This window comes from Diadema antillarum, unplaced genomic scaffold (genome assembly GCF_040938485.1).
Source record: "Diadema antillarum isolate AM-2024a unplaced genomic scaffold, OU_Dant_1.0 scf00000069, whole genome shotgun sequence".
Taxonomy (NCBI): domain Eukaryota; kingdom Metazoa; phylum Echinodermata; class Echinoidea; order Diadematoida; family Diadematidae; genus Diadema; species Diadema antillarum.
In genome coordinates this window covers 2,974,282-3,001,490 of record NW_027270958.1, presented here as the reverse complement: position 1 = coordinate 3,001,490, position 27,209 = coordinate 2,974,282, and the positions used below count along the sequence as shown (strand labels likewise).

General features: G+C 37.8%; 2 protein-coding genes across 2 annotated transcripts; one reads left to right on the top strand and one right to left on the bottom strand.

The window, feature by feature from the left end:
- Positions 1-1,404: 1,404 nt before the first annotated feature.
- LOC139716754 (G-protein coupled receptor 143-like) lies at positions 1,405-12,481 on the top strand. Its single transcript, XM_071628287.1, has 8 exons — positions 1,405-2,178; positions 2,447-2,556; positions 4,656-4,744; positions 7,617-7,715; positions 8,958-9,082; positions 9,647-9,752; positions 10,192-10,279; positions 12,243-12,481. The coding sequence occupies exons 1-8, from the start codon at positions 1,833-1,835 to the stop codon at positions 12,459-12,461; spliced, it is 1,182 nt and encodes a 393-aa protein (XP_071484388.1). The 5' UTR covers positions 1,405-1,832; the 3' UTR covers positions 12,462-12,481.
- An 8,596-nt stretch (positions 12,482-21,077) lies between these two features.
- On the bottom strand, positions 21,078-24,545 carry LOC139716753 (mitochondrial import inner membrane translocase subunit Tim10-B-like). The gene is made up of 2 exons (XM_071628286.1): positions 24,213-24,545; positions 21,078-21,883 (listed from the first exon to the last, which is right to left on the bottom strand). The coding sequence occupies exons 1-2, from the start codon at positions 24,281-24,283 to the stop codon at positions 21,691-21,693; spliced, it is 264 nt and encodes an 87-aa protein (XP_071484387.1). The 5' UTR covers positions 24,284-24,545; the 3' UTR covers positions 21,078-21,690.
- Between the last annotated feature and the right edge of the window lie 2,664 nt (positions 24,546-27,209).

Here is a 27,209-nt window from a genome sequence, read left to right as displayed (position 1 = left end):
CGAACGGCGACTTTGTCGCCACGGTATTCAGTTGGTAAAGGGTCTGAAAACCAGACAATACCAAATTGCGTTTGTTTACAAGCAGAGCGCCACTACGACAAAATATTGAAAGGTTTGAATTAAAAGCGCGACCGAGCCCAACAGTGTAAACGGACAAAATTGCGGGGCTCGGCCGCAGCTCGGCCGCGGCCGAGCCCGGCCCCGCACTGTAAAAGGGGTCCTAAAGACATACATACAGTATATGTATTCATACATACAAAAATACATATATTCACACAAACATGCATTCATATCTACATAGTGTACATACATAGCATATTGTGCATTTCTTTTTCTTTTGTTTAATTAATTCCTGAGATGATCACTATTCACAAAACAAAAAATTAATGAAATTATTGGTTCCTGGGATCGCTATATACAAATATTTGTAACACAAAGATACTTACAAAATAGTTTAGGTTTTTCCATTCATTTTCAAACTTTTTTCATTCAATTTCACAAATTTTTACTTCGATTTCGTCGAGGGATGTCGGGAATAGGCCAATCTTACTTTCAAATTCGTCTTTCATCGTTCATTTTCATATAAAGTCCATTCAATTTAGTAATTTGGCATACATTTTCGTCATTTACAGTTCAAATTCGTCAGTCTCACTCGCAGCACTCAAAACAGCAGGATCGATTTTGTCTTTTGTCAATTTCATTTTCGTTGAATTTTCATTCATATTCGTCTCATATCTCTATCCGGTGTGATTTCCCAGTCATTCATGTATTTTTTTCTGTAACCGTTCACATTTTACATTCAGGAGTTAACATACACACAAGTGTCCCCCCCCCCCCCCCCCCCCCACACACACACACACACAAGCAATCTGAGTACACACTGATACAAACAGACGTACTGTCTTGCATACGAAAACATCTGGCTAATTTGAATGAAAAATTCATGAAATCATGTGAACAAAAACAAATTTGATCTTCACATTCTGCGATCCGTCAGCGGGAGGGATGAATTTGAATGACAATTGACGATTTTGAATGCTATGTCTTCGAAAATGTTTGACGAAAAACGAATTACAATGACAGTTGACGAAATTTAAGTTAGGATTTGCGTTCCACGTGCTTCTCGGGAAAAAATTGAATAATAAATCTTTGAAATTGAATGACAAAAGTGCGAAAATGGATGGGAAAACCTATATTGGGTGTATGGCACATACAGTATACATGTACATGGTGAAATATAAGAGATGTATATGTATCATATGAGTGTATGTGTGTACATCATAGGCAAGTCATGCAAATATGTACAACTGTGTGCAGAAGAAAAGTACAGAGTGATATATTTACATCTTCTTTCTGTGTTCTTTTATGCTTACCTGACTTTCTTCTCTTCTGTACAGGATTCCTAGAAGACCTCAGCAAGAGCTGCACTTCAAGAATACGTTGTCCATCAAATAATTGCAACAGTGACAAATTCTGATCAGCTGCACAGGGTTGTGAAACCCTGGCATTAATGTAAACAGCATGCATGGTACTGTGTGAAGGCTTGATGATCTTATGAAAGGGAAAGTTTCTTTCAACTATCTCACTTCATCAAACTGTCTCAAAGTATGAGTCATACTTTCATCGCTGTGAAAAAATCAGAGATTGCTACGTCATGTTCTCTGTTATTGTACTGATTAATGAAAGCGAATGTCATCATCAATCTGCTGGATCAATTCCAACGAGTGGACAATCCTGGACCGGCCAATAAAGACAAGAGAGAGCTGAGGTCAAAGTCATAAAATCAGTGTAACATTCTAAGAGACTGAGCACCTTCCATTGCAGCGAACAACATGTCTTCCCCAACTTTGGACTTACTGTGCTGCTCCTTTGTACGTATTGTCAACGAAACTGTGAATGCTACTGATGTGCAAAACGATGCCATCACAGTTAATGGCTCCGATACCAATCACTCAAATGTGCACCCCAGCTCTGCCACTCCATTCAAGACATACCTGTACCTCTACAATGCAACAGTCATCGTTATGTCCTCTTTGAGCATCATTGGTGCACTGTACATGCTTTATCCAAAGAGACAGGAGAGTCAGAGTTCTTCTCGCAGTCTTACCAGAGTCGTAGACAAGCGTCAGAAATGGATCCTTTTCTGGCTGTCCTTTTCAGACATCATGGCTTGTTTTGGTAAGTAAATGCTTCTAGCATCAAACTTTTAAACTTCCATTTCCAAACAAAACAAAGAATTTTCCAACTCCACATCTTTGTGTTTATTAGATACATTTTACAAACCAGTAATCAAGAATGCTTAATTTTATTTGTCCTACATGTGCTCACTGCTACCAGGTTGACTTATTGTTCTGATATGATCTACTGGCATGTTTCCACTAGATTCTTCTTTGACACATTTTGAGGTTTTTTTTTGTATCATGTGTACCTTTCTTTTCTGACCCAGGCCTGATAGTCCTGGCAGGTGATTTTCTGCGTGTCTTGGATGCCACAGATGAGAATCTTATGGTGGAGCTGTCTGAGGGAGCTTGGGAATGGGTTTGCATCATTGCTACGGTAAGTACACCATGTAGGAAGAGCTCTGTGGGTGAGTACTGTGGGTGTATTACCTGTGTGATAGAGAACACTAGTCTGCCCTTGGTTGCAGTAGAAGTGGACATAGGATGAGGCTTGGTTGGTAGCAAAACACCTTAGCACATGTTGAATGGTGGTAACTTCTGAGAGATGTGAACAGAATATCAAAAATCCCTGCCTTTATTTTTTAAGATTTACCACAGAATGATCATAAACTTTGAGAGACACATTCAGAGTTATATCATCTGAAGCTGATACCAGAAGCAAAATAAAAGTAAAGTAATTGTACAGCATAGCAAATTTTATAGGTGTTACTTTAAATAGTTCACTAACTCCAAGGCACATAGTGAAGAAGAACTGAGATGCACGCAAGACAGAAATATTTCCCTGATTGCTGTTTGAATGTCTTTCTGGATCTGTCTCCTCCTACCGACTTCTAAAACCTTAATCTAATTATCACTCTATTCCTTGGTACAACTCTCCCTATCCCCATTCTCCTATGTCCACTATTTGTGTTCATTACATAACTTCTTATACAGTGGCAATGGGGTCGCTTCCCTCTACTCTCCTCTGTCTAGTGTTCTCTTTTGCCAAATAGCTCTCCCTTCAAGGGTTACATACACATGGTGTTAAGTACTGCAAAGCATTCTTCCTCAGAAATCAAAATTCCTGTGTAAATTCATGCATGACTTGTGTGAATAGGCACCAATTCAATTCACTCTTTTTTCTTTTTTCTTTTTTGAGTTGATGGTTGTACACTGCTTTGATTTCTCTTGGTGCAGGTTGAGATTATTCTGTTGTTTGGTGTTATTGGCTGTAGATGGAGAGCTGAGTAAGAGTGATGGTGTGATCGTTTCATTGTTCAAATGCATTTACTGTCTCATTCAATTGTAATAGTTACATGGATAGAATATATTCAGGATAATATATTACTAGGATAATATACAGTGAATACCAGTCTGTGAGACATGCCACTGTCATGATAAAGAAGAGATAGAGAAGAGAGAGAGAGAGAGAGAGAGAGATCAAATGGTGGTATATAAACTAATTTTCAGAATTTTGCACATTTTCTTCCTTTTCATGAAAACTGGTGGCTGGAGTTTGACCAGTCATCTTCAATGGAATCATTTAAAACATGTCTAAAAACAGATCTGTTTAATATGTTGCAGGAGAAAAAAAAAAGTGAAGATGTCATATATTTCCTTTTCTTCTTCTTCTTTCTGTCTTTCTTTTCCTAACCTTAATGACTAAAAGTGCCATGAGCATCTTTTTGATGGATTGTTGCACTATAGAAGTATACATTATTATTATTTGGCAGTATTCATAAATTAGGATAGGGATTACAGTTTTTAACCCTTTAGCTACTGAAGATTCTGTACATAATGACCTATGGTTTCCTTGTTGCAGCAGTACTGCTCTCGTTTCAACAACTTTCTAAATGCATTAAAATAGCTTACTGCATGTTTATTTTTGTGTATTACACTGTATAAGTTATGTTTATTTGAAAGCCTATCAAGACTTTACCAAGAGAATGGTGTGTCACAGAAATGACTCTGACGTACTTATGCTGACCTTTGACCTCTTTGAAATTACATTATTACATTCTATTAAAAAAAAATGGTAAAGCATTGAACTATATTAAAAAAAACTGTTTCTGGCATTTTAGAGAGTAATAAGACATGCGGTTTCGGCCGGTTCAGTTACTAATAGGTTAAATGATGGTTTGTCCCTGTGCCCTTAGGGGTTCCCTCAGGCAGGACCAATATACCAAGAATTAGGAGGATGTTGCCCAAGGAGCCACAAAAAACTAACAAACAAACAAAACACAAAAATCCCTGAATCTGAAGGTTTGTGAAATGAGTTTGCCTCAAATGGAGCGTCCAGAAAGCAAAGTACACTGTTCATGTAGTAAGGACTAGGCCAGGGACCTCTTAGTCATATTTGTGCTCTGAATTTGCACATATATAAAATGGCACCTTAGTAAGTTGTTTCATAGAATGTCAGGTATATCTTGCACAATATTGTCCAACAATATGACTTACATCAGAGATGATGTTTTATTTGTTTGATTGTTTTTTCAGGCATGGACGCATTTCTTCTTCTTTGCAACCTACATGTGGCTGACTAGCTATGCTGTGGATGTTTATCTCTTCCTCAGAAAATCTACTCTGTGAGTTGGCCTTTATGTCATCATATTTTTAGACATTACACATGCAGAACAGACAGACAGATAGGCAGACACATACAGTCATGAATTATGGTAAACCATTAGCATACCTATTGCACTATGAATAAAATTGCAAATACTCAATATTATGTTCTGTATTATATGCCATATATTTTGTGTTTTGTTTTTTTTTTTTTTGGGGGGGGGGGGGGGGTTGCCAATTTTGTGAGTTCAGTGCCATTTGCAAATTTAACAACATGCAAAGATATTACCTGTGATCCTGACATGAATCCAAACATGATTGAGCATGTGTCTCAAATCATGTTATTGTGTCTATTGTAACTGATACAAGTAACATGTGATGATCTGATCTTGGAATTATTTTAGGAATACATCGTACATACCAGCAATTCTCAATACTTTCTCCTAAGTTTATAGCATATTTATTTTCAATGCAGGATCACTCATTTTGCTTCCTGAAAGTGAGTAAATGATACCAATTTCGTCCTTTGTTGTTGCACTACACTCTAATGCCTAATTTCACCACTCACAAAATTCTCAAGAAGTCTCAATATTTGCGAAAATGTAAACTCACTAAATATATGGCATATACTGATTACAGAGACTCTAACTCTCCCGCTTTCGACGAGAAATCTCCCGCCGAAAGCCCACTTTTGCAAAATCTCCCCTTCTCCCGCTTGAGATTTGAGTTCTCCCGCCCTGGCTCTGTGTCTCCAGTTTGAAATGATGTCTTACTTTTTGTCTTCGTATGTTGAAAAATAAGCCTTAGATAGCACGAGAGAGCATCAAGAATCCTAATTATTAGAGCTTCCAGGGCCCAGGCAGGCCCTGAACCCCCGGCCGCAAGGAACTTTGCGCTCGTGATATGCATTTCGCGCACATCAAGTTGGAGTCTCCCGTTTGCTAGCGGTTTCAGGCGGGAGAATCTCCAGATCAGAAGGTGCTTAGGGTTGGAGTCTCTGTGATTACTGTATACGCTATATATTTCGCGGGGGTTTTATTTTCGCGAATTTCGCGAGTCGGGAGCTATTCGCGAAATTAACAACACGCCAAAATATTACCTTCCAAAATGAATCCCTTGCCTTGATGATACGAACATTTCAGTACTAGTATACCATGTCACGGCTTACCGAACAGACCATACTGGCTAAGCTTGTTTACGCACGTCCACGTCTACTTACGAATACTGTAGAGAGCCAATCCATTATCGCAAGGGGACCACTTGTCAGAAATCTAGCGCGATGGACTTAACCACTTCAAAAATGTTGAATTTCAACTTACTAGTTCGCAGAGTTTGGTAAGTTTTTTTCATGCAGTGTATAACTAGTATCATTCTTATTTGCTAATAAGTTGAAAATTCACACTTTCTTTGCCACTTCATATTTTCTCTGGTCCCCCAATCGTGAATTTAACCACTCGCGAAAATGTGTGACAGCGGCAATTCGCGAAAATTATAGCGTATACAGTATTATGTATGCTAATCATTAACAAGTCTGTGAATCATTGCTTAGGTTCCTGCTGACAATAGAAGGAATGTCACCCACAGTGAGTGTGTACATGCAATTAAATCCAGTGAGAAAAAAGCAAACAACAATGGAAAATTAAAGCCAGACCACAAACTGTATCAGAAAATCCTCTGAGAAAAAGGAAGCTGAGAATCAAAACCCCAAACTATGAAGTTGAGCCAAACAGTCTGTTAGATAATTATTGTTGCAGGTTTGACTTTCATGATAACTATGTAAATATTGTATGTAGGTCAAAGGACTGCAATGTGCACTAGGCTTTATTCAAGGGGTGAAAAAAGAAAGCTAGTGGAAGAGAGTGCTATCTTAGCATTCATGTAAGAGGTTTATTTGAACTTTAATCCTTTTTTTTTGGGGGGGGGGGGCAAGAAGGAGAGACTATTGATGGTCATTATTGTGTGATTTATTTCATAAATATGTTTGCCGCAAAGCAAGCTGTATACAAGGCACTCCCATTATAACAAAAACGGTTATAACAAAATTCTGGTTACTATGAAGTAAAAATTCAGGAAGCAACGTTATCCGCTTTATGTATTTTTATTGTTTATTTGTTCGGTTGTAACAAAATTTTGATGTACTGAAAGAAAACTGCCGGTCCCGAGGACTTCGTTATAACGGGAGTCCTTTGTATCCAAGTTGTTGCTGCTTGATGACATTTCATCTTAGGAGACAAGCAATGAATTTTAAAGATGGGAAGAGAGGGTAAAGACCATCACAATTGTCTAGAATTTTCATGCAGAAGTAAAGACTGATGAGTGACTGAGCATACAGGATATCAGTAGTAACTGTAATATACCGCTTTCTGTAACTCCTCTGGCTTGGGCCAGGCCCGAGCTAAGTCCTAAAATTTTGAGTTTATGAATGGGTCGGGCCAAAGTGGCCAGTGCCAGGAGCGGGCTATTTTGGCGCTGCTGAAGCTAGCACCAGGCGCGGAACAGGCACAGGCCTGGTGCCGATCGAAGACTTTATAAACAATAGCAGCACCAGGCTCAGGCCAAAATTCCTTGCATGGTCAAAGGTCACAATTACTTGGCCGTGCCCTCCGCTGGAGCTCGCATTCAGTTACCATGGTTGTTATCTCTTTTATGTGGCCGAGTTCGTGAATGGTCATCGTAAAAGTAGCGCTGCTCTGTTATAGTTACTGAACACAATTTTTACTGCTTGGCCCGGGCCAAGTTAGCTTGGGCCAGGAGCTGGCCAAAAATGCATGAGTTACTGAAAGGGGTAGAAGTCACACTCTTATATCTCATTGTGGAGAAAGCAGAAGATTGCATGTATTGTGTATTATATGTACTGATATCACATTGTCAATTTCTTATCATGTCTTACAGGACAGATGTGTTTAAAGTGTACTTTGTCATCAGCTGGCTCTTCCCCATATCATTCATCATCTTTGGACTTTGGGCCCTGTATGAAACAGCGGAACCACAGTAAGTATGCTTGTTTGTTTTCATCTTCCATCTAACAAGAAGTAATTACATTGACATCTTTTGATTTAGATCTTTTCTATTCTGCCAGAAAATAATCATCAATTTATGTAGCTCTCTTTAATTCTTCATTTTTCATATCTTCGTAGGTTCTTTTTTTTTTTTTTTGCATCTTGCAAATTAGAGCTGAATTCAACATTCTTCTGTCTCCAGATTATAGATATTAGGAAACATTTCAAAGAAAAGGATTTGAGATATTGTTACAGTGGAGTTGTCTTAGGGGCATTGTGACATAAATTTGCATTTTGAGATTTTGGATTGACATTATGAGACCTGGCCACTTGCGATCTGGCAAAATGAATTTTATATTTCAAGTTGGTAGAAGGGAATAGATTTTTCCTTAACTCACCCAATATTCCACTATGCAACTTTGACTCAAGTACAATTTACTGTACATTGATTTATCTGGTAAAATCAGGGCTTTTTGTCTGAAGTAAAGCATTTTCAGCTCTTTAACTTCAATTTGTGCTGACATTGCTGTATACATTGTATCTGTATGTGTCTATTTTTTACAGTACTGAAGAGATTTTAGCACAGAATATTGTTACATTGCCATTGTTTCAAATACAGCTTTATCTGGCTTCTAAAAATAATTTCATGTAGGTTTATCGAGAATATGCAAAGTTAATCATAACAGTTTTAAACCCTAGAGATACTGCTGTAGCTATCAGTTTAATATCCACCTCCAAGCCTTGCGTAATGGTTGTTGCAATTATGTGGCAAATGTCAGAAATTATCCTCTAAGTTAAACAAAAGCAGTATTTCTAGAAAGGAGATCAAAACATATGACTAAATCTATTAAACCATTACAAAATTAAAAAAAACTGTCACATTAATGTCACACAGAGATAGAAAAAAAGCTTGCATGAAATATTGTAGGTGTATTATGTTTATTTTCATAAGAAATTCATATTTCAGAGCCATGTTCCAATTCCATTCACCAATACTGTACATGTACTCATTTGCATTGTAAGTGTGATGTCCATGAGTCATATGTTTAAAGTGCAAATCGGAATTTATTCACAAATGATACATGAAAACATATATTTTGGACAATCTGCTGACATTGAATGAGTCTGGTTTTATCTGAAAATTTTACAAATTAGTAATAGATTTTAGTAGTTCACCATTAGCTTTCATGAATTGACAGAGCAAACTGAGAATATTCTCCTTGTCTGTCCTAAGGTTGGCATGCTCTGCTAAGTCATCCAAACACAACCTGGTGGTGATCTACTACCTCTGTCTCTTCATCCCCATGGTAGCAGTTCTCATTATTAACCCTATTATATACATCATGGCTGGAAGAAAAGGTATGTGCAATATTCAACTTCAATACATTCAACCTGCATTATACATCATTTATTTCATGTGCTTTGTATTTTGTAAAGTGGGACTTGTAAGAGGTTAACCCATTCTGTACAGGAACCTGGTGGCCTGCGTATTAAGTCTATGGACTTTTCAGAATTCAGTATGGAATGGGTTAAATTCTTGATCAAGAACCACATTGACACTATGACAGAATGACATAAAAATTATTATCCCTTTTCAAAAGGAAATGATGGCAACGCCCCATCTTGGAGAGATTATACTACACATTCCTTTGGTACTGGTATGTGTTACAGGAGGCAACATTTCCCCGAGTTATTATTTTCACAAAAATTAGTTGATCCCCAAGGCAAAATACTAAAAAATAAAAACACTGAAATGTAGGGCGTACACTGCAGCTTCTATTTGAATCATGCCTTAAACACATTAAATCATTCAAATGTAATGGAGAGCAATTGAAATATTGCAAGCCTACATTTTTACAGCAATACTGTGAATTCAAAAGGAAATGAGTGAAACCATGATGAATTCTCTTCAATTTTTGACAGTGTCACCACTGATGAAGGCTGGAGGAATGTACACAGACAAGGAGAGGGAAATTGAAAGACAAGTGAAGAAAAAATTTCTGAAAATTGTCATCACATTGGTCATCTGGTAAGACATATTTCTGTAATCTAATCTGAGCTCAGGACTCTAGTCAGCTATCACAGTGATTTTATCTGTCAAGCTTTGTCCATAGACTTTTTTAACAACGTTGCATTTTCTTCCTGAAACCTAACAGATTTTAATCATACTTAACTTAAATTCTAAGGAGTAGGACATACATAGCCATTCAAATTGTTTTCAAAATATTATCCAGATCCAGTATATCAGAAACTTACCTACAGTACTATACAGAATGAATTGAGAGGCACTAGAGACATTGACAGTTAGCCTTCCCCAAACAGTACTGACTGCTTGTCTATCACTTTTTTTATAGAAAAGATTTGGATTAGTCATGAAACCTTTCATTCTGTGATTTCCATGAAAGTGTGCTTAACAAGATCAAACAAGTCATTCAACCCTTTCAATGTACTTCTTTCAAATGTTGCAGCTGGCTTCCAAATGTAGTGAATGGAATCATGCTACTTAGTGGTGTCCCATTGAGTAGTAAAGTCTACTACATCATCTGGATCTTGATGGTAGGTTTGCAAATTTTCACAGTGAAAATATTGAATATTTTCATTTTTAAAAGTTTAAGAGATGGTATAGTTTTGCTTGAGATGGGTATTCAGATTTTAACTTATTATTAGAAACCTATCGAAAATTGGTTTTGAAATAGCTGAGATATCTGAAAACAAAGTAAAACAAAGTGGTCCTAATAAAAGGTTTGTCCCACCTTTTATTAGAACCTCTGTTTGCAGATATTTCAGCCATTTCAAAACCAGTTCTCATCAATCATTCTTTGAATTCCTCTTTGGTAGAATTGTATGCTCTTTCATATTTCATGAAATATTTCTCATTATCTCACAAAAACGTTGGAAACCTGAAGATCCATCTCATCCAAAACTATACCACCCCTTTAATTTTTGCCATCTGTCTTGAATGTTATAAACTTTCACACGTAAACAATAAGTCAGTCTTTTATTTCATCCATAGGTAAACAGAACAAGATTATTTGAAAGTCACAATGATTCATCGGTCTTTTTTATTTGTTTGTAAGTTGAAAACATGTGCTTAAAAATGCCTTTCTTTGTACTCATAAGTAGTCAATGTTTTGTTATGAGCGGAAGGTGTGAACCCACAAAGTATACGACCCTCTTCTTCTCAACTGGCATTTGCATCAACACATGAAGGACACTTTTTGGTTGTCTGCATCCCTGCTATTATTAAACCTTTTTCAACGTGAGGCCCACTTTGGCCCACAGTTCCACAGTTAAATCAAATATGACTCTTGCGACATCTTGGCGGACATTGGGGACCACTTGTTGACAAGCATGGATCTTCATGATTGCTTAACCCTAACTTACCTGGGGGGGGCATAATGCCCCCCCTCGACGAATTCCATGACCATTCCGCCGCGCAAAATTTTTTGACCGCGCCGCTCGCTGACTTTTTACTTTCAAGTCTCGCGCAACTTTTGAGACCAAATTTGTCGGGCTGGGCATACCGTTCCGAAGCCACGTCCCTTCAAAAAATTATCGTCAACCCCAAAATTGCTCAAAAACGTGATTTTGTGTACAAAGTCAATACAAATTGTGTTTTTTCAATTAATTCATATAAAGATTCATATTTTTAATTTTAATGGCTGAAATAATTTATTTTAGTATAACTATGCTTCTAAAGATGTGTATGACAAATTCTGCTGAAAAAACAACAAAAACAAAAGTTCGAAAAAACAGAGAAATACATTAAGAAATGATAAAACAATAAAAAACATAAGAAATTAATTTTGATACTGAATTTTTTTTTATGCACAAATGTTCGGAATGTCACTAGGAATATTTACACCATAAATCAGCATTCCATAAGCTTTATAAGCCAATTACAGGTGAAAATGAGGTTTTTGCATATATTTGCATAATTAATTAATTTAAAACAGAAAATGCAAATTTTTAAAAAATTGAACTAAACAGTCTTGTAGATTACATCCGGCTTTATGTTCATGCAAAATGTTGCGGCGATCGCGCGATCAACGGCCGAGATCTGAAGGGGGGCCATAATGCCCCCCCCCCCCCCCCCAGGAATTCAAGCTTGCTAAATTGCCCAGGTAAGTTAGGGTTAATGAATATTATGCATTACACTTTATAGTCACATTGTTTATTTCCATTGCTGACAGGCTGAAAAGTAGAAACTGTTGCTTATTAATTAGTGGACCTCGCAAGTCAAATAATCTCCTTGGTCAACGGTCTGTTCAAGTCCTCGTCTTTTTGTATACTATTGATTTTTATCTGTCATAAGTCAAATGTTCTCTAAGTCAAAGCTATTTCTTCAGCCCAAATAGATACCAACTTCGGCAAGGTTGACTGTATTTTTAGATATCATAGCCTGGATGAGATTTCACTGAATCGTCATACATATCAAACTTTTTCTACTAGTCATGTGCACTAGAAGACTGATGTTATTTGAAAAACTTTCCAATTGTATGACCATTTCATTTTACAGGCCATAATGAATCCTTTACAAGCCTTTCTGAACACATTGGTTTACTGGGGACCCACCGGCTGCTCTGGTTTCTCTCTGCTACGTCAGACTCCAGAAGAAGAAGAGGACACTGTGTCTGACTACCTCCACTCACACCCACCCTGGAGGGATGCTGCTGTTCCCTCAGACACTGAGCAAACCCCTCTGGTTAGAGGCCGAGCCAAAGATACCCTGAACTAGATTGACAACTTCTGACTCACTTATGAGGTGGCCAAGACTCTCGGCATGACATCACTCACTGTATGAATCTTATTATATCCTTACCTAGTGGGACAAAACATGTGGCACTGTAGTATCATCTCTTGAGTAATATTTACTGAAGTCATCTCTTGACAACTTAACTCCTGTGATTATGCCATATTGCTGAGCTGATTTCATTATCAATCAAATTGTACACTGTACACTATTACATTCTTCCACCGTTGAAGACCGAGTCAAGTGTTTGTGCGAGACAGATAGAGTTTGATTGGAAAATGTTACGTTCAGTCTCAGTGCATATGGCATTTATTGTAACACATTAGACATGGAAAACAATGGTGACACTTTGCAATGTAGGTGATATGAAGTTGTAGGAAAGATAAGACTGAATAATTTGTATGTGCTTGTTCCAATAGTCTTTAATGAATACATCAAAAGTAGGTGATATGATTTGGTATGATGTTCCAGTGATTTTTAGCTCACCTGAGCCGATGACTCAGGTGAGCTATTGCGATTGCTCTTCGTCTGGCGTATGTTGTCCGTTATGTGCCGTGCGTAAACCACATGTATTTACATTTTCATCTTTGTCTAAGTTGAAAACCCCATGACCGATTTTCACCAAACTTGGCAGGTAGCATCCCTACGGGGATAGGATCACAATTTATTCAAATGGGCACCATGCCCTTCCTGGGGGCCCCAGGGAGGCCCACGCCCCCCCTCCCCCCCCCCCCCTCCATTAAATAATCTTTAAAAAATCTTTTTATGCCTCCGCAACGAAGTGGCCGGAGGCATTATGTTTTCGGGTCGTCCGTCCGTCCGTCCGTCCGTCCGTACGTCCGTCCGTCCCGTTTTGTTTTTGTCGATATCTCAAGAACCGTGTGGTGGTTTTACATCAAACTTGGTATGAGGGTATATCCTTGGGGGATAATACTTTGTGTGGATTTTAGGGTCACAGGGTCAAAGGTCAAAGGTCACAGGTTATTTTGTGAAAAACATTGAAATTTCATGTTTTTCTCCATATCTCGCAAATGGTTCAAGGTATCTTCATGAAACTTAGTATATATGCTTGTACCGATGGGCAGTGATTATCTAGGGAAGTTGGGGGTCATGGGTCAAAGGTCAGGGGGTCAAAGGTCAAGGTCAACTCCTCAAAATATCACTACTTTCCTTAAAATGCAGTATGCCTGAAGGTTTTTTTTTTTTAAACTTGATGTATGGCATGTATTACCCAATATATATTTTTGGGGAAGTTTCTTGCCAAAAGGTCAAAGGTCAAAAGGTCAAAGGTCAAGTGAAAGTGCTAAATTGCACTTTTCCCTCCATATCTCGAAAGTAACTCAAGGTATCATCATGAAACTTACATATTTATGCATGTTCAACCTAACAGTGATTCTCTTTGGAACTGTGAGGTCAAAGGTCAAAGGCCAGGTTTAGATAATGTCATTTAATATTTTGCCAATTGTGTGAAACTGTCATCACACATTGTCAAGACATTGTACTATAGACCTATTAGGAGAACCATGCATTATGGCGGAGGCATATCAGTAGCCGTAGCGATATATCTAGTTTCTCTGGAATCCGGAGTGATAGAGCTAAGTTAGTATTATGAGTTAGTACATTGATGAATGTAGTTTCAAGATTTTTCATGGCAAAATCAGGAGTGCCCCCCTTGGGACCCAGGGGAGGGGGTGGCAGGGGTCCTAAATTGTAAATCTCCATCTTCTTCTTGAAAACCTGATAACCAATTTTCACCACACTTGGCTGGTAGCATCCTTTGGGGGATAGGATCTCAATTTGTTCCAATGGGCACAATGCCCCACCTGGAGGCCCTAGGGGACCCCAACCCCCCAAAATTACGGAATCTTAAAAAATCTTCTTCTCTAGAGCCAGAAGTGATAGAGCCAAGTTAATACCATGAGTTAGTACATTGATGACTGTAGTTACAAGTTTGTTCATCGCGGAATCATGTTTGCCTCCCCCCCCCCCCCCCATTACCCATCTCCTATCTTAAAGAGAATGTAGCACACAATGTCATCATATCCCATTCTTTGCTGACTATTGCTTGACTTGTTTCACATTCAGCATGAAGGTGTATTGGCAATGCCTTTAATGGGGATCTCCTACTCTTCAACTGAAATGTCATGTCTTCTCAAGTACTATTCTCATTTTTTTATTTTTTATTTTTTGTCTTGTCTGGGACAAAGGTAAGATGTGTGTAGTGAGTGTCATCTGTATAGTATTTGTTCATCTTTCATTGCCTCACTGAGAAACCTTACTGTATAGCTGGTGGTTGGTAGTAAGTATACCTTGTCCATCTACCCATTCCCTTTCATATTCAGTATTTATACTTACATACATTTGAAAGATGTAGCTTGCAACCGAGTGACAATCTGAATGATATAGATGCTTCTAAGTTGTGTATACTATATCTAGTTATCTTTTTGGTGCTCATAAGCACAGTGACTATTTGGAAAATTAAATCTTGTTTGCATTTGACTGACTTTGTCTTCCAAAGCTACTTACCCCCAGTAGTTTTATTGTGCCTATAAAACAGAAGAAAGCTTTTGATCTGTAATTCTTCTTTGTATTAAAGTAGATCTGACAAGGTTCAGAGACCTTGCTTGGTATATAGTGTCATTGTACATTGTGCAACACTAGTGAAGGTTTTGTCACAATTACTCTTTAATATGAAGTCAGTGTGTAATAAGCATAAGAAATGCATGGTGAGATAGTCCCTGTACCAGGTATTGTATTTTTGTAATGATATCGAAAATGGCAGGAAAGAAAGAAATCAAGAGATAGCATGACTAAATCCAGCCCAGAAAAATTGGCTCGATAGAGAGTTGGCAATTAAGTGATTTGAGTGTCTGTCTTCACATTCAGTTATTTGCATCTTCCTGTATTAGTTTCTGTATGACTTCAATGATTTTATATAAAAAAATCATGATTACTTTTTATGTGGTATCGATTAGAGAGTTGTACTGTTTTTTAATGGACTAAGTGCAATTTTGCTTTATGAAAAGTTCAGAAAAGAAAGAGGTACCAACAGCTGAACACATACTGTACTTTGGTGCATCTGATGTATTTGTGTTTTTATCATACATAGCAGCCATTTTAAATTGTGGAGACAAACACACTGAAGCTAAAAATCAATTATATTCGAGGCTGCATGTAGATATAGGGAATGTCATGGTGTCGTTTTGCAACAATTTGTTACTAAGACTTGATGTTGTTTAACCTTTCATCTTCCAATGCAGTCTCTTGCCTTAATGAAAGTATACGAGATGAAGTATCATTACAAGTTTGTCACTACAATGTAGCTTGTTTGTTTGTTGTTGTTTTTGTTGTAAGTATACGAGATAGACTCTTTAGTATGGCAATGGTATCAACAGTGGTGTACGGCAGTACTAAGCTCTCTATCGTCATTGACATGTTCAACAAACCCTGACACTACCGTACACATTGTAATTACACAAATACACTTCAGAGTCTGTACTGGTATGTCAATGGAATGTTTGTAGTGATCACACCTGAACTCATGATGTACATATTCATTCAAGTCATGTATATAAAAACTAATATATAATACTCAATAGGTATAAATAACTGGTACATTTCAAATACCATACATGGTATCGTATGTATTTTATAGTGCATGATGTGAATTTTTGTTCCAGCCTATTGAACAATATATCCTTGGGTTTAGCATGACCAATATTATGTACATACGTACTCCATTGTTATGACCTGGCTGTTCTATGCCTTCTAAATGCCATCAGGGAAGTTCATCCTTGTCTCACCTCATATTGGACCTACCTTTCTTCTCTCGTGAACAAACTCTGGAAGTGAGAAACAAACTTCCATTTCTGGGGGGCATTTCATGAAGGAACTTGTCGGATAAAATGTCTGACAAGTCAATAATATCTGACAAGTTCAGAGAAATCAGCCAATCAGACTAAAGAATTTCTCAAAACTTGTCGGATATAATTGACTTGTCAGATATTTTATTCGACAAGTTCCTTCATGAAATGCCCCCTGGTTTGTGGCATTCATTATTTCCTAGACAGAGAGAGTAATTGCGTGTTCTGTTGAATATCATCCTTAGTATTATCACAGGTTATGGTTTGCTAAAAACTTCCCTTAGATGCATGTTGAGGATGATTATTTCATAGTATCTAATGTATTGGACAAGGAATATTGTAATGGGCAAGTCTGGTCGGCAGACCCGTTGTGTGCCTGAGTTCTGGACATTGTGTATAGGTTTTATGTGACAGATGGCTGAACTTTTAGTTAAGTACTCTTATTCTATCATAAAAATAAAAACACTACTAATACCATAGGCTTATGCTGAGCACGTCAAATAGAGTTTGTTAGCCATGATTAACACCCAATTGATGAGGTTGCACAGTGATTTAAGACTTAGTAATATCAAATCCTGACAATGGTAATTATCATGCTTTTATTGGGGGGGGGGGGGGAATGGGACACAAACGCTTGCAGCATGGCATGCACCTGGTCTTCATGCCTTTTGTAAATTTCAGTTACAAATTGGAATTCAAATCAGGGGCAGATCCTGGAATGTCTGTACAGAGGGAGCACCTTTACAAAATTAAAGGGGGGGGGGTGCACGCACCCCTCCCCAATTTTTTCTTTTTATTTCTTTTGTTCTGGTGCACTCCCCCCCCCCCCCCCCCCAATAGACCTTTCTAAGTTTCAGTTACTAATTGGCATGAAAAAAAAAATGGTTAGGTAATATTTGTGTACATATACCATAGTAGTCAGAATCAAATTGGCCTTTTGATCTGCTTACAACCAACCCCTTTCTATAGCCAGGCTGGGATATGGAATAAGTCCTAACATCCAGTTGTGTTTAATCAGAGTCTTAGTTTAATGTAATCACTTCTTGCTGGACGGCAAGCTTAGTCTCTGAGAGGCAGAAGCTAACCAGTGAGAATGGAGCTGCACTCAAGTCACTCAATTTGTTTCTGAGAGGTGTGTAGTTAAAAGTGTCCTAAAGAAAGGCTAGCAGATAACAACTGAACAGGCTGTAGATCTTTCCTCACAGTAAATACACATATAAAATATTTCGGTTGTGTTGTGACTCCCGAGTTCAAGTCTGTGCAAAATACTCAAGCAGGGTGGTGAAAAGGTGCCATTGCACACAGGGTTGTCATGTGTCTAGTAATACAAACATTCTGTATCAGCTTGCTTTTAGCTGAAAGTAATTTCAGCTTTAAACATAGGAAACAATGTTTAAATTTTCCTTCTTGAATGTAATGACTAATATACATGTACTGTACTTTCACTTTGCCAAAGTATAGTACATGTACACTGCATTGTGTCAATGAGTGATAATTGAACAGGCATGATGACTGCATCTTAATGTTGTAAAAACTTCCCATTTCAGATCCTACCTGACAAAGTGGTCTTTTGACAATATGTAGGGCCTATGATGTACAATGAAGCAAGGTTCTTACCTTTTGATATTTTTATTTTTTGAAGATCAGTTTTACTCCTAATTAGGGAGAAATCATCAATGTATCAGGGATGTCATGAGTTCCTACTGTAGTATGAATGGACCACATTCAATACATGGGAGTCAGAAAGCAGGAAATATATATTTTATATCAGAGTTTATCAGTAACTAAGTAATATGTAAGAATTAATTTGATGCATGCAACATACCATCTGTATTGATTTTGTGTCTTCTGATGAAAATAAAGATTGCTATGACATACCAGCACATAACTTACCCTGTGCCCTGTATGCACATGTCAAGTAGGCACTGATATATGAAAACTATCTTTGTGCATGCCTGTGTGTGTTTGTGTGTGGGTGGGTGTGTGTGGGTGTGAGTATGACTCCAATTGTGTAGTTTTTCTCAAGCATCTAAAAAGTGGCATTTCACAACTCCAGGAGAAAAATTATTAGCCTGGTCCTACAAAGTCGGGCACTGTCAGCACAGGTTGTAAAAAAGGAATGAAACTAAATATGTGGAGTGAATGAATGCAGCAATAGTTGTAGAACATAACAGTAAAAGTTTGCGGAAAATCAGACAATCCGTTCAAAACTTGTAAATTTCTGATGCTTTTGTGCAGCCATCGCTGGATGAGAAGACTACATGTACTACAGTTGTGACATCACATACGAAGAATGGCACAAAGAAAATACATGTATATAGAAAATTCAACAAAACTTAAACCAAAAAAAAAAAATGAGAAATACACATTCTCTTGACTTGTTACTGAAATATTTTGAGGGCAACACTGTTCCCCCTGCTTTCTCACACAGGCAAGTCAATTGCTCTTTTATCATGGAAGAAAAGTGAAAATATGTTGAATTTTCTTCCCAATTTCTTCGTAGTCCTGTATCACTCTTCATATGTGATGTCACAAACTAGTTCTTTTCTTATCCAGTGATGATGGAACCAATACAATAAAATTTCAAAACTTTTGAAGGGATTGTACAAGTTTTTACACACTGTCATTGTCACTGATGTGTTCAACTGATATTGATGCATTCACTTGATGCGCTTGTATATTTGTGTGTAAACAAGTGGAGAATTTACACGAGATGATTCATTATGACGTGATCCATAAAACTATTCAAGATTAACTAAATCTGATTGACTTGTCCATCTGTCCTGCTGATATATACCACAGATTTTATTAAAACTGCTTTCTGTTTGGAATAGTCTCCAATACACTTTATCATAAGTATTTATCACCATTCAGCAATGTCACACAGCCAGGAAATATCTGGTTTGCTTCTCACAAAAAAAAAGAAAGTCACTGATCTGCATTAAAAATGATAATACATGCACAAAAACTGATTATATGTATTATACATGAATTTGTACTCATAAAATATAGACTAGCTGTGCAAGACTTGTAGATAAAAAGTAACTCCATACAAATGCTGATTACACATTTTTCTTTTTTGAGATTTAATATGGTGGATAAGAAGAGGAAAATTTGTTTTCATGGCATAACATTTGAAATGACAACAATCTGAAAGCAGGAATACACATTATCTGATCACATTTGCACTTTATATTACAAGCATTTGAATACTCACAATGCAGTGCAAAATGATTCCTACTAGGCTACATACTGACAGAAGAACTAATTTCCCAGCATTACCTCATTTCATTTCAAATAGATATCTGTACTTTAGGGTCAAATCCTCAGAATGGATCCTTGCAACATGAATAATTCATGCTGAATGTGTCATACATTGATATGAAGATATAACAAGAAAATTGATAATGCCAGTGTTGGGTTGTTTTTTTTTTCTTAGCTTTATTTTTCTCCAGTAATCATAGGAAATGCCTCGTGACACAAGTGACCATTTAATGAATCATTTTTTTTTCTAGCTTCATATACTTAGGAAGTTTAATACTGGATTCTCAAGTTGTTTGTCTCACAGTCAGCCATAAATGTACAATACTACAGTAGGGAGACTGTCTCCACATAGTGATCTCCTGCCAGTCTTTTTGTTCAAACCTGGAGATTGTACTTTATCTGAAAGGTATTTGTCATATTAATGACCCAAACTCCTTGCAGGTTTAGCATAAAAAATCAAATCTTCTGTTTCTGTTCATTGCCTCTAAACGCCAATAGAATTATAGCAGAATCTAGCTCAAGTCATTATCCCCAATGGGCATTAACTAAAAGCACAGTCACTACAGTGGACTCCTGTTATAACAAAGTCCTCAGGACCGGCAGTTTTCTTTGGTTATATCAAACTTTCGTTATAACCAAACAAATAAACAATAAAAAAACATAAGCCGATAATGTTGCTGCCTGAATTTTTATTTTGTAAACAGAATTTCATTATAACCTGGTTTGTTATAACGGGAGTGCACTGTAACTTGGACATAAAACTGGCAAACTTGCAATTTGTACCCCTAATACTGTTCTTAATGAAACTGCAGCAATATACATTTGGGTTATAGAAATCACGCTTTTTTTAGTGTAATTAAAGATTGCAAAGTTGCCTTTTCAAGTGATAAAACAGCAACTCAAAGTGTCACCATGCATTCTATTGTTGAGTATTTTCTACACTTTCAATGACCACGCCCCTTCTACATCAGATAATTTGTACTTCAAAGAAACATATAGGTCAGATGATCTCAGCTTTTTTTTTTTCACTAGAACTTGAAACCATTTCTGACTTTTATTCAGAACTTAGATCACCAATCCTTGTAGTGAAGGCAATTGTCTCTCAGGGATGACAAAGAAAGCTCTTCACGTTTTGTAAGGTAATGCTAAATGACATGGGTGAAATGTTTTCACACTTTAGACATCATCTAAAGCTTTTATGCATATTCCTCTTTGAACAACTACATGACAGGCTCTCAAAAGCCATATCAGTAACTTCAATACACAAATCTCCACATGTACCCAATGAATCATAAATCCATTTGAAGAAATATTTTCCAACAAGATTCACACCAACTTCACACTGTCAATATGGGGACAACATAAATCCCCCCCCCCCCCATATTGCTCCATTCATTTTAACCAGAATTCTGAGCACTGCACAATAAGAAATGTGTGAAAAAACACACAGGTTAATGTTTCATTCATCTCTTAGTTTAGATTTTAAGCCCTGAAGTAAGTTTTCAGAAAGAAGAAGAATGATGTGAAGAGAGAGAGAAAAATTAGAATTTTGTAAGGAGTCAGCTGATAAATGCTATATAGTCTTTCAATTAAGTTTTCTTTTAAATCCGAACACTGTCAGTAATAGCTCTAATAGGGTGAAATGATTTAAATCAATTAATAGTTTGATTTTGGAATTTGAGGCCAAACAGTCAAATAACAGTATTGTCTACCTGATAGACACTACATTGATAATCATTAATTTTCTGCCCATCCAAGTCACATCTTCGCCACTCTTCAATATAAGATTACCTGAGATAAACTCTGGCAATAACTTGCATGTGGTCTTGTTGGACACTCTCCTAACTCTTACTCTCTGCATACGACCAGAATGCTTCAAACTTTGCTTCCATGGAAACAGCCACATGGAAAAAAAGCTTTCTCCCTGGTGGTCTTCTCAGTGCATGACCCTTCACTCCTTCAAATACTTCTCTTCCAATAGCACCAATTCAGATGATAGACTGCCAGGTTTTTCACTCTAATCTCTTCATCAATCCTGATCCTGTAATCTTTGAAGCAGCAATAAGAGAAACAACCTGAGCACTGAGCTAGCTCTGTCCCTGCATTTGTTTCATCAAAGCCTCGTCCTGTGCAGACTTCTCAGTCAGCTTCTTGCCTATACTCTCATGGACCTCTAGGTACTTGGCCACACACCGGTCTATGCACACTGATTCACCCTTTGTCAGATCACCTTCCTTGTAAGTTGGTGCGATGCATTTCTTCTGACATGCCACTGTCATCCTAAAAAGGGGGGAAAAGAAAAGAAAATCAGACAAGTCAAATGAAGATGAGGAACAAGTCAGAAATCATGTTATAGTATGATCACAATTGTAAACATGCCCTGTTAAACAACCTTGCATTGATACATTAGGATAAATGAAGCTGACCAAAAGATCAGTCTGTACCTTGCTGTTGGGGATATGTTCTGTGGAAACTACATCTGGCTTCACAGAATCCTCTCCAGAGGAGGGCCATAAACCTAGTCAGAAAATGTTTTAAAATTCCTCCGGACAGACTATGCAGACGGATATTTCAGGCTAACTAAACTTAGCAAAGAAGTTATACTTATATCCGCACCCGCACCAATGTTCAACCTCAGATGCCAAGGACCAAGGTTCAACCATGCGCAAAAGCATCTACTACTAGTACGGGTACTAGGTTTCTGCAATATGTACTCAGGCGGTCAAATTTTTGAACGACGTTGTGCGTGGTCAAATTATTGGCGGCTGGACTTGAACTTGCATTAAATACTGTTAATATGATTATAAAATTTACAATTATGCTATTACTACAGTCCATCTGCATCTGTCTGTAGTGGCCACCCAAGGGAGACAGAAAAAGCGGCTGTTACAGACATGTGGTCCCTATACTAGTATAGACAGGGTCGTTCACACGACTTTTCTCTTGGCTGGGCAATACCAAATGGCAATTGGGGAATGGGGGAATTGTGTTTAAATCTAGTAGTCGCACACGGCAGATGGTCGCTATAAAATTTGCAGTGTGTATTATATACCTCATTCCTAGAATCCTCTCATCTGATTGGTTAAAAGGGGAGTCATGAAAATAACTGTGCCCTATTTTTGAGTTACTGTGACCGGCGCCCGGGCACAGTTAATAAATAGGTTTTAGAGACAGTCGCGACCTCGTACACATAGATCGCTCATATGTATGCACCAATGATACGGCCGCTGCGCACTCGATCAGCGTGCTGTAAAAGAGACTAGCGGACTGGTTTGGAGACAGTCGCAACTCGCAACCCCGCGCATACACTGTGTACACGCAGATGATAGTGCACAAATGATACAACCGCCGCGCTGTCTATCAGCATTGATTAAAAGTGCTGTAAAAGAGACTAGAATCTATGTTTTCGGTATCTATACTTCGGAATCTATATTTTCGGTATATAAAACAAATAATGACTGCTTGATATTCGGGGCACAGTTAAAATTATGTAGGCCCTCGGTGATGTGAAAACCATAACCATGCCCTCAGCTTCGCTTCGGGCATAGTTACGGTTTTCACATCACCTCGGGCCCATAATTCTAACTGTGCCCCTCATAGCAGTCATTATTTGTATACTGTAGCCTGTTGAGGCTGTGTAGGTCCAGGCACTAGACCTATTTCTAGTGATCTAGAGACAGGTTTGAGAGAGTAAAATATCCCGTTTGCGGCAGTTTAAGCATTGTTAAGGGTTTTCCAACTTGTAAACAAATCAGGCAAATTATTTTCAACCATTTCATATATCATAGACAAGATTATTCATTAACGCAATTTTTTTCATAAAAGAAATTTACCATTGACCAACGCAGTTTTCATAATTTACCAGGGCAAAACCCGGCACAATTTTTGCCGATAAGGGCGATATGCGACGTAGTATTTCTGCTTGCGGCACGATGTACAATCCCTATGCAATACGTGCGTGCTCTGCGATCTTTAGCTGAACGCCTTCATGTCTCGCGAACATTGCGTAAGCGCCAATTCCCATTGCGAAAGCACGTGAAAATAGCGGGCGCACATGCATTGGCCGCAAACAAGATCGCAATTCTGGCGGTGTTGTTGTCTTTCTCGTGTTTTTCTGAATTTTTTCGATGGTACACCATTGTAACATCCACTTTCCGAACAAAAATGGTGGCCCACATCGGCTCGCGAAAGTTCTATTTTATGTGAGGATATGTTTTCAAAATCCATGAGCATCGGGAAAACAACAAAAAAAATCAAGTTTCTTGGACCATTATTTCTTAATTGAAATGTTAAGGAGTAGAACCCGAAAATTTTATTTTGGATGCGATATGTTGTCATTTAGGTGAGAAAATTTCACTTTCGTCAGAGATCGTGCCCATTTCATTGGTTGGTTTTTGTTGATTGCTGGTGTGTTAGTAAAATCTGCATGTGTAGCGTGTATGTAACAGTGCAATGCTGTGTTTAGCGGTATATTAACCGTGTATGTTGTACCTGCCGCGAACGGCTGCACGGCCGCTTACTGGCGTTCATGACGCAGTTACTCTAGACTCTTACTACCAGTAAATTAAGTTTACTACAATCACCATAGACGATATGTATCGTTCGTTACCTGTTGTACATGTCTGCCATCATTTCCACCTCCAATTCTGCCAACAGTTGAAGCTGCTGCTGTTGATTCATTGTCCAGCGAACGTTTTTCTATCGTGACGGCGGTAAATGATGTGGGATGAATACAATCTCCAGCGAAAAACAGAATGCGCGGGACTATTACACCACGTTCTACTCTACCCGTCTCTAGTTGTCAGATTAGACTAGACTATATACTCACAATCACCACGATCATCGGAGATATTATATCGAAATAATAAACGATGTGAGTGAACTGGAGACATGCAGTAAAATACGATAAATATCGAGACTGTGAAGCTAGTAGGCCTACATATGTTCCAACCATCAGCTGATTTCTCGTTTGTTCATATTATGGTATCCTCAAAACGTCCTGAAAACGAAATGCGTAGGTCTCGCAGCTGTGCATCCTGACCCTCTAAACATCATAGATAGGTGATACATGTATAATATGCGAAGCAATAAAACAGATACAAAAACTTTGCCCTACATTTTTCCCCTTTTTGATTCAACCTCTCCCTCCTTTTACTATCTCTCTCCTTCTCCTTTCTCCCTCCCTCCCTCTCTCTCTCTCTCTCAAAAAGAAAAGAAGAAGCACCCCGTTGAAGGAGAAGAAAAAGAAGAAGAAGAAGAAGAAGAAGAAGAAGAAGAAGAAGAAGAAGAAGAAGAAGAAGAAGAAGAAGAAAAAGAAGAAGAAGAAGAAAAAGAAAAAGAAGAAGAAGAAGGAAAAGAAGAAGGAAAAGAAGAAGAAGAAGAAGAAGAAGAAGAAGAAGAAGAAGAAGAAGAAGAAGAAATAATTTCGTGTGAATGACATGCAGGTCAGATCGCTGATAGGGAAAAACTTGTAAGGCAAATAATTGTTTTTCTATTCACATTATCTGCATGAGGTTGGCACATTAATTACCACCCTTCAAAACTAAATAGGCCTAATCCTTAAACCCTGAGGTGATAAAATCCCTAAAGCAGCTCTTCCCAAGCTAAACAGGGATGGGAAGTGGCGATAGGTGATATATAGACAATTTCAATTATTTTATTTTCACAAACTATTCACATGCAGGCCTATCACAAACCCCTCGTGGGGACAAGTACACTGTTTTGTATATTTATACATACACACACACACACACACACACACACACACACATATATATATATATATATATATATATATATATATATATAACAAAATTTGAACCAGGTTGATGTTTACATGAAATGTTCTGTGGATCCTTGAAAAAGCACAGCTTGTTGGTAACTTTGCCATCCAATGGTAACTTCCATGGAATTCTTCATTTTGATTGGCTGTTGAGTATTGTTGCCATGGTATAGTTTACCATTTGATGGCAAAGTTATACCATAATTGTAACTTTTATGCTACGGGCCCAAGAAGGTCCCCCCTCCTAAAAAATATATGTATATATCAACAAACAAACAAACAAACAAACCTATACAATCAGCAAAAGCAAAGAACCGTGAATGTGACAGATAGATGTTTCGTGGAGATGAGTGGAAATAATGTACAATGTATTGCATTGTAAAGGGCTCTGGTCAGAGCTAGGTGAGAAACAAAAACAAGAGAGAGGTGGGGAAGCTAGGAAGAGAAGAAAAGAAATAAAAACGGAGCCTTGTGACATAGGCCCTACAGTACAAGTAGGTGGTATACACATATTAGTCAGTAATTTACATATTATTTATTGTAACACTCTTGTTTTGATTGATTGTTGGTAACGCATGGACTTGTATACTTTAGGCGAGTGTATAGTTGTCACCAGATGTAACACCTTTAAACTGAGTGTTACGAAAGTATACAAGTATCCGGATCAGTTCACAATCAGAAAAAAATGATAATAATGCGAAGTGACGCGAATTCCAGTTCAGCCACGATGACTTTTATTATTTGAAATACAGAAATGCGTGGTGGAAGTACAATATTGATGTAGACACTTTGCACTCCCTGTTGTGCTCCCAATCGGGGCTGGAGTGTATCGCGGATAAAGCCTCTGCCGGGTGGCAGGAGGTCTGGCAGCACCAGTAGTTGGGCTGAACAAGAACCAAGAACATGGGTTTACAGTGACATTTACACAGAAACTTGTGAATATATTATCTTTGGTACTTGCATAAAATGAAAGAGGGGATTACAATGTATTATTTACAAATGCATAATTATCATGCTGGATATTTCTAAAATGGGTAATCCAAATCTGGGAAGGGGAAAGTTCTTATACCATATTTGGTCATGAGATTTTATGAATGAACTCAGTACTGTTACCTACTCTGTTGTAGTGGTCTCAGCACAATGGAATGTGCTGGTCTAGTGTTTAGGCAGAAGTCTAAAACAAAGGGGCACATAGTGGGCCAGATTGGGTCAGTGGGGACTGACCACTTTAAAAAAAAACAGTGGGTCATGCGCAATAACAATGTACTGCAAGGACTTTTACTGAGAGCTGAGGAGTGGGGAGAAGGACACAATTTTGGGGTCTAACATTATCATCAATCAAGATCCAGGAGATTTTTTTTTTTAAATCTTAGGGATTTGCTTGAATACAGATAAGCTGGGCAGATTTTAACATCAATTGGCAAATTGTTCAAAATTAAAGCTCGAGGACAGAATCTCAGCAAGTGCGTGTGCAGTGTTAATTGTGCTTGTAGGAGGTAGGCCTAGGCCCTAGCCTATATGGAATCAGTTTTGTTGACGTAGTAGAGTAATTATGAACATGGCTATTTTTCATGTATAAAACAAAAGGGCAATAGGACATTTATTCACGCAACATTTGAAACATAATACGAATCCAAGATGAAAAAGATGTATCATATTCTTTTTTATGATAAACAATGCTAATCAATGTATTAAAAAAAATGATGCAAAACATTTACAGCATTGCAGTAATCAAACTTTTCCAGGGGATTCAACCCTCTGATGCTGATGCTGACTAGCTGATACCAGTATATAAGTATTTTTCAATTTTTTCAATACATCTAG